General features: G+C 41.9%; 1 protein-coding gene across 2 annotated transcripts; it reads right to left on the bottom strand.

Annotated features, from left to right (window-relative positions):
• Window positions 1-338: 338 nt before the first annotated feature.
• On the bottom strand, window positions 339-3,421 carry LOC108921814 (myristoylated alanine-rich C-kinase substrate-like). 2 transcript variants are annotated; one of them, XM_029258510.1, is made up of 3 exons: window positions 3,238-3,421; window positions 2,869-3,045; window positions 339-1,581 (listed from the first exon to the last, which is right to left on the bottom strand). In XM_029258510.1, exons 2-3 carry the CDS (start codon window positions 2,962-2,964, stop codon window positions 958-960), a joined length of 720 nt encoding a protein of 239 aa, XP_029114343.1. In that variant the 5' UTR covers window positions 2,965-3,045; window positions 3,238-3,421; the 3' UTR covers window positions 339-957. The 2 variants fall into 2 exon arrangements, with proteins under 2 accessions (XP_029114343.1, XP_029114342.1); XM_029258509.1 differs by having other exon boundaries at window positions 2,869-3,383.
• Window positions 3,422-7,930: the final 4,509 nt, after the last annotated feature.

Here is a 7,930-nt window from a genome sequence, read left to right as displayed (position 1 = left end):
AAATGTCAATTTAAATTTTTGCCTGTAAATCACTTGATGGGATGACTTAACCCCAAAGTCAAGCATGCACATTCAGATGTTTCAAAATTTTACAAATGACAAAAGCCTTAACCATGTTTATTTTGCTTTTAATCCAAGAAGAAACACCTTAAACAACACTTTTGGAAACAAGCTTACATTCAGTCTAATACTAGGTTTCTGTCAATGCATCATTTATAAATGGTCCATTCAAGTCCTCTCTCATACAAAGGATTCCACAGTTTAAACCACTTTGATCCAGCCCTCCCCATACCATCTTGTTAGGGGAAGAAACCCCCAATGATGAGGATGTAAAAAGGTTTCGATGTCAGATGTGCATTTATTAATATTCATTTGTACAGTAATCAGTTAACACCATGCTGGTCATACAAAAATTTTAAGGTCATAAAATCATCAATAAACCTATACAACTTTTACAGGATCAAATGGTCCAGTTAGTGATGTGAAAAAGCTTCTACAAGTTAATGACTTTCTAAAGCTAAACTGTTCTCCCTCCCCCCCCCACTGTATCAAAGGATGACAACATATTCAAGTTACCAGCATTACCCTCATTTTTTCCTACATCCAGAAATCCCCAGTAGAGAACGCAGCTACAATCCAACCATAGCAGAAAAATCCCTTTGACAAGCCATATATACTATCGAGGTATTTTACCCACACAACAGGTGTTGGTGTTGTGGTGCTGTAAAAATCTGCACCAAGCCATTTAATACTGATAAAGGGGCACTATAGTGGGTAATCTTTAAACCCTAGTATCAATTAATCTAATCCACACACCTCTGCCCCCTTTAGACAGTATCAAACAGATGGGTGTTGTGGAAGAATCAAAATCAGATTTGATACATGACTGGTCACTAAGTCATCCAAACCAAAGCCCATTGTCAATCTCAGGACTTTCTTTCACATCTTCTATTCAGCTTACTCAGCAGGGGCAGGCACCTCAGAATCAGATGTTTTCTCTTGTATGGAATCTTCAGCAGGTTTGACCTCAGTATCTTGTTCAGCATCTTCCGTTTTCTGCTGAGGTTCGGTTGCTGTTGGAGTCACCGTTTCCAGCTCCTCTTCTGTGGTCTCCTCCGGTTTGTCCCCCTGAGAGGTGGTCACCTCCTGGTTTTCTCCCACATCGTCACTGGCGGGGCCAGCCTCTTCCACAGCAGGGACCTCATCAGTAGTGGCCTCTTTGCCCTCCTCTGGAGAGGTGGAGGCCCCCTCTTCCGAGGAGGTTGCTGCTGCCTCGCCCTCTGCCTCCTTTTTGTTCTTTTTGAAAGAGAATCCGCTGAGCTTGAAGGGTTTCTTGAAAGAGAAGCGCTTCTTTTTCTTTGCCTCTCCACTGCCCGAGGCACCATCCTCTGATGCAGCAGTGCCCTCAGCTGCTGGAACAGCCTCCGTTTTGTCCTCTGCTTCCTTCTCAGCAGGCTCTGCCTCTGCCTTGTCAGGCTCCTCTTTCAGGCCCTCTTCAGCCTGGGCAGTTCCGTTGACCTGGGCTTCATCCTGGGCTGCTGCATCAGATGCGTCACCATTCACCTTTGTATGTCCATTTTCCTGCAAGATGAAACCAAAAAAAATTAGAAGTTATGAATTCTGGAGCTCAAGTGATTGCTCAATAAGTATCTTGTCTAGGATCAAGACATATACAATGAACATCTTGGCTTACCTTACCTGTTAAGCCAGCCAACATCTCAATTTTCTCTAAAAAAAAAAAGCTATTGCAACAAAATGTAGTAGCTCCACTGCACACCTATTATATCTGGAATCTTCAGGACTTCAAAAGCTCAAGATTTTAGTTACGAAAGCTTCCATTCTTACACCATTCAAGAGCCCTACTCCATTCTGTAGTTCTCCAAATCCCCTATTTGGATGACTTCAACGGGGGAAATGTTTCCATCGTCAGGAAAATATTAAAGCCAAAGGGGTTTCATCACAGCGCAGATCATTTACTTTAATGCTCAGGTCTTATAGAAATTGAGGACCTAGTATCAAGGTGTTTCCACACTTAACCGCTGGGTGGCGCTACTGCTGACTAGTCGGAGGGGAAACGCGACGCCAGATGAAGACGGACATCCATTTCACACACCACTTCGAAAGAGGTAGTGCAAACCGACTGTGACCATTAAAATGAAAGGGAGGGGGGCACTCAGCTGGACCTAGTGGCTTTGGGGCCATTCGCTCAAACATCTCAAGATGATTAACTGGAGAAAAAGCAAAGCCACGAAGGTCTGCGCTACCACGCCATTGTCTGCAAGCCAAGCACCATCCATCCAGGTCCTTCCTGCAACTGTCCACCATGGAGCTTCACGAAAGCCATAGAACGAAAGAGAACCTAGAGGGGAAGTCCTCACTATACCAGTAAGAGCCAAAAATTAAGATCATCTCTGCCTGATCAAAGACTCAATGAATGAACAGCCCGGGGATGTACATCCACACGCTCGCACCAGGATCTGCCCTCAGTTTCACACAATCCTTATACGTTCAGAAGTAACCAGTTGTAACAAATTTTAAATAAACACAGAAAAATATCCACAACTTTTCCTCTTCGAAACCTCATAAAAATAACACTAAATGAGCCCAATGCCAATTAACCCCCCCACCCTTTTTTAAAGAATGGGAAAGTAATTAGAGGAGAACACCGCTGAGAAATAGAAGCGATTCTTTGTTTTAAAATCCCATCCTGATGGGTTCGGATCGAGACTGGTGCGAGGAGGGGGGGGGACTCGGGGGGGCTGTTGTACCGCTGGAGGAGCAGCCCTACAAATAAATCCCGTTACGGTTAGCGTTACAAACATTCAGCCTCCGAAACGGCGCCAAATTATTTATTTCTACTGTATTTACCTGCCCGTTGGATTTGGTCGGAGACACGGCGGCGTCTTCCTGCTTCTCGGCGTCAACCTCGGCTTTTGTTGCGGTCTTGGAGGTCTGCGCTCCCATGCTTCCCAGCCAACAAAGGAACTCAAGGGATCCAGTGAGGAACAAACAAAGACCGCAGAGATCCTTCACCAAAGAGCGACCCTTCAATAATAATGTGGGATGGAAGTGGGGGAGGGAGGGAGAGAGGGAAAAAAAGGGAGTTTAAAGATCGCGCAAATCGAATCTTGTGCAGGAGGCAAAAAATAAGAAAATGTGAGAATTGGCGCAAATGTGGAAATTCAGCTCTTGGTGGGAGAGGGAGAAAGAGCGGCGCAGTCCAACGCCCAGGCGCACATGTGAGGTGTGGTTCCCGGCGATGACGGCACAGGCGCTCCGAGCAGCCCAATGGAGAACCTCAATGGGGAGAAGAAAGGAAGAGGGCTGAGGACACGCCTGGAGCCAACAATAGGAGCCCGCGGATCGTTAAGGACCTGCGAATTAATCAATTCATCAAGGGGGGGTTGGCAGGTTAACGCATGGAGGGGTTTTCTACTGGTGATGTGATACGGGTTTTATATGATCAGTGTCTACTTTTTTTTTTTTTTTTCTCAAGCTCTAAATGCGGACGATTTATGGTTGACGTTTGATTTTAATTAAATAATTGCCTGGTGACAGGGTATCCAAAATTCCACAGAGTCAGATTGAAAGCAGCTGCAAGGAACTGATTTCTTCCCATTTAAAGAACTTACTTAATGCCCTTAGAAGACAGTTTTTTTTTTAAAAAAAAATAAATAAATTAAAAAAACAAACAGGAAAACCAAATTGCAAATAAAGGTATTATTTACATATTAGACACCCATATCATTTTTGCGAATCACAAGGAGCCCTAGTGAACCGCATGTTGTGAGTGAAAGTGTACAGCATCTCTCCAGGACTCACATGTAACAGGTTACTCTGCTGGGAGTTAATTTACTGACCTGGGTCAATAGTGACTACCAAAATGTGAAAGTGGCATCATACTGCAAATTGAATTATTACAGGATATATTGTCCATGTTTAATATGTAAACTGTTGTCATGCTTTGGCGATGTGTAAAATTAGGTTAAATGTTCACATCTCACATAGAGCTGAATGTGCAGAACTTGAAATAGACTAAATATGCTGTAAGTCCCAGTATTCTCAGGAAATGCAGAACACAGCTGTATAACTACATTCACATACACTACCCCCTCCCCCCCTCCTCTCTGTCACTGCCCTTCCTTAATCTCTCTTCTCTCTCTCTCTCTCTCTCTCTCTCTCACTCTCACACACACACACACACACAACAAACATACACCCACACGTTTCATTCCTTGATGTCCAAAGAAGAACTGAGCAGCCTCCATTATCAGATCCAGGACCTAAAATGCTCACGGGTCCCCACAGCAACTGCTCTGAAAGCCCTCTCTCTTTTTCATGTGTTTGATCGAAAAAGACTGGTGGCAATACTGCATTTTTTTTTTTTTTTGGCTTTGCAGTCAGCGTGTATAAAAGATGTCTAGCCCTTCAGTGTTTGCGGTCTGTAGGAATCTAGGAAGGCCATGAATGTTAAGACATGTAATAGCAAGAGCTCTTCAACATAAAATGCAATGGTTTCTTGATTTCTTGTTTTGAATGGTTCAATTGTGTTTTCTGATCAAGTGGAAGAAATAAATCTCCAAAGGCATCAGAATCAGCCAACAATCAGAGAATCATAACAGGACAAACAGTGCAGTGACTATTAGTCTGTCTGGTGCTTTCGGGGTGAAGGAAGCTGCTGTCCTGGAGAATCCCAGTGACCTAGATTGAGTCAGAATGCGCCGTCTATGGGCTCCAGTCTGCCGGTTGTTTTCGCTTGGCTGCCGGGCTCACAAACCACAGGGCGCTTTCACATCAGTGGTCTGACCCATGTTGTCATGGCAACTGCTCCACAATGCCCTGGTGATGTGCCATTGGCCAGCGGTCGGCGGCAGAGGGGGTGAAATCTTTGCGACATGACAAGTGGTATATGGCGCGCAGAATTTGTCTCTTGGACAACCATCCACCTCCCGGTCCTTCACTGCCATAATGTATGCAGATTTTTGAGTGTTGTTCTATTATGACTATTCCAATATGCTGTACTGACCCAGGAAATGGTCTAACAACATTAATGAACAATTACAATGAGATACTGCAGCCTAAGGCATCCCCCAAACTACTACCACCCCACCCTTCACTCATCTGTTTAACCTGTAAAAAACAAACTGTACATAAAGCATTATAATAATTTATTAAGACTGTCTGCTTTAGTCAATTTTTTCTAGTCTAGCAGTGGACAACTGTCATATTTTAAATATTATAATATGCAGTCTATATTCATAAATTAAGATATAACAGTTCTCATTGCCTGTTAATGTACCCGCTTTAATATATGAAGATGAAAATTATTTTTTAACTTTTTACAATACAATAAATTAGTCTTCAGATTAGGTAAATACAATTCACCTTCCTTAATCTCTGAGGCATTAAGTCTGTACTATGGTGAATTAATGTTAGCTGTCTTTCACAGAACAATGACAAAATATGACTAAGAATCATTGTATAGTCTCTGTTTCTGCATTTAAAAATGTGATAGATTTAATATTTAAGAGTACATCTGTTCTCAGAGGTATTATACCAGTTGCACTTGGTATTTCTCCAAAAGTGTTATTTGTAGTTTATTTTTATGGTTTGCTACATGTAATAGCAAAATGCTCTGGAAGAAATTATCTATGCAGAAAGGAGAGGAAAACACAAAAATGCATTCCATTTCACTGTTGTACTAAATCAGAGTGAACAGCTCATCCATGTGACAGAAACAAAAAAAATAAGATTTTCCTGCATTCGCACAGAGGAATGCGATAAAGATGAGCCTCTTCCTGGAGATGTCCAAGATCTCTCAGTGGAACCTTTATCTCTTGATAACTTCAGACACATCAAAATGTTGGAAAGCGCATGTTTACACAAACTGTTTCTTCTCATGAGATCTCAAAAAAGGAAGTTCTCACTTTCCAATCTCATAATATTGAAAGACACTCCTAGTGGACTCCAAAAATATTAATAACTCAGTAGAATCTGCTATGAATGACCTCCTCTATAAAAAAAAAATTGGTTTCTTGAAAATGGCAAATTATTTAAGATGCAAAGAGATATAGTTTATACATATTTATTGTTGTTCATTTTGTTTTTCTTTAATGTGACATACAACTCAGGGCAAGCAAAAGTGTAGTTCAAAACAAACAAAGAGCTTTAGATACAGATACATGATTATCAAAACAGGTTTTGTCTGATACCACTGTTTTCACCATCACACATTTGTCAATTATTTGCATATAAAGCTGGATCAATTAGGAAATTACGGGGATGGTCATCAGAAGTGTGATGAAAGTTTCTGTTACTATTAGACTGAGAGAGAAGTGAATCTGACAGAGATGTCTTTTGAGACCCTTCTTAATGCTATAAGGGATTCAGCAGTTCTGAGGGAGAGAGGGTGCTCATTCCACATCACTGGAGCCAAAATCAAAACAGTAGAAACTTTCCATTTTTGCACTCTTGAAAGGGACTCCACCAAGTGGTTGCGGATGCGGGAGTGCAGAGGGCTGAGGTGTCGGGAATCATTTTTTACGTAGTGCCCTGTGCTCAAATGACGTACTTAAGACAGGACATCTTGTAGTTTCAGCATGTTGCGTAGAGCTGGGATTTAGCAGAAATAAATAAACATTTGCTAAAGTGCTGGTATGTGTCTCTCTATTATATTGTTGCAATCCTAGCAGGCTAGCCAAGAGTCCTTGACCTTTTGCTGATATAGAGGGGATGTTAAATACAGCTGCTGCCTCTGATGTAGACTGTTTTTGTTTGAGTTTCACCAGGGCTGTAGCAGTTGTACAGCTGCTACATTGGCTGGAGTGTGATAAGCATGAATATTTGACAAACCCACCGGTGGGAAGTAAGACCAATGGGAATCTCTGCAGTTTCCACCTTTTACCGCGGCAGTCAATGCTATTCCAGGGTGAGACTCACCAGTCGACCTGTCATGGTACCGTAGCAAACCAAAGTGTCTTGGGATGTCCGACCTTTTTTTTGCAAAGGGCCACAGTCATTATTGTGATCTGCTCCAAGGGCTACACATGTAAAAAATCATAGCAAATAAGACACTAAATTTTAAATGTCTAAATTGAAAAATTATTTACTCTGTTGTATTTTATTTAGGTGTAGTGTTTATTCAAGTATATGTTTTACTATAACTGTATTACCATATGATTCAATACCATTTATATTCATGATAGGTGTGATGTAATAATTTGATAAATTTTCTTGTGCAGCGCATACAAACCCAACATTGAAAGTTGTCTTGAACACAGGGGTTAGTTAAATTAATACATTTAACATTTAAATGCACTGTGTATAGTTTAAAAATCACATATAAATCCATCTCTTCCGCAACGTATCAAAGAGAATACAACCCCCTGACAAAGTAATATATTATAACACTTGAACACAGAATTAATTACTATCATCCCACAAAAAAATAAATAAATAAAACATATACTTGTGAAAAACAGAAACATCAAGTGCAACTACTGCAGAATTGCATCATGTTAATATTCATCTACAATGTTAGTATTACTGGGGGTGCGGTGGCGCAGTGGGTTGGACCACGGTCCTGCTGTCCGGTGGGTCTGGGGTTCGAGTCCCGCTTGGGGTGCCTTGCGACGGACCGGCGTCCCGTCCTGGGTGTGTCCCCTCCCCCTCCGGCCTTACGCCCTGTGTTGCCGTGTTAGGCTCCGGTTCCCCGTGACCCCGTAAGGGACACGCGGTTCTGAAAATGTGTGTGTGTGTGTTAGTATTACTGTAAAGTCTTTTTTACACTAGAATACCCAGGAGAGGTGGGCAGCCACTGGCACTTGGACTCTCAGAGGGTTTTTTTTCTCCCATGACTTCATTCAGCTTTTTGTTCCTTTTCTCCGTGGCCAGTAGGCATATTTTATAGCTTTAATAACTACATGAATAA

The sequence above is a fragment of the Scleropages formosus genome, chromosome 15 (assembly GCF_900964775.1).
Source record: "Scleropages formosus chromosome 15, fSclFor1.1, whole genome shotgun sequence".
Taxonomy (NCBI): Eukaryota; Metazoa; Chordata; class Actinopteri; order Osteoglossiformes; family Osteoglossidae; genus Scleropages; species Scleropages formosus.
The sequence above is the reverse complement of the archived record's forward strand: the minus strand, read 5'-3'. Positions and strand labels throughout refer to the sequence as shown.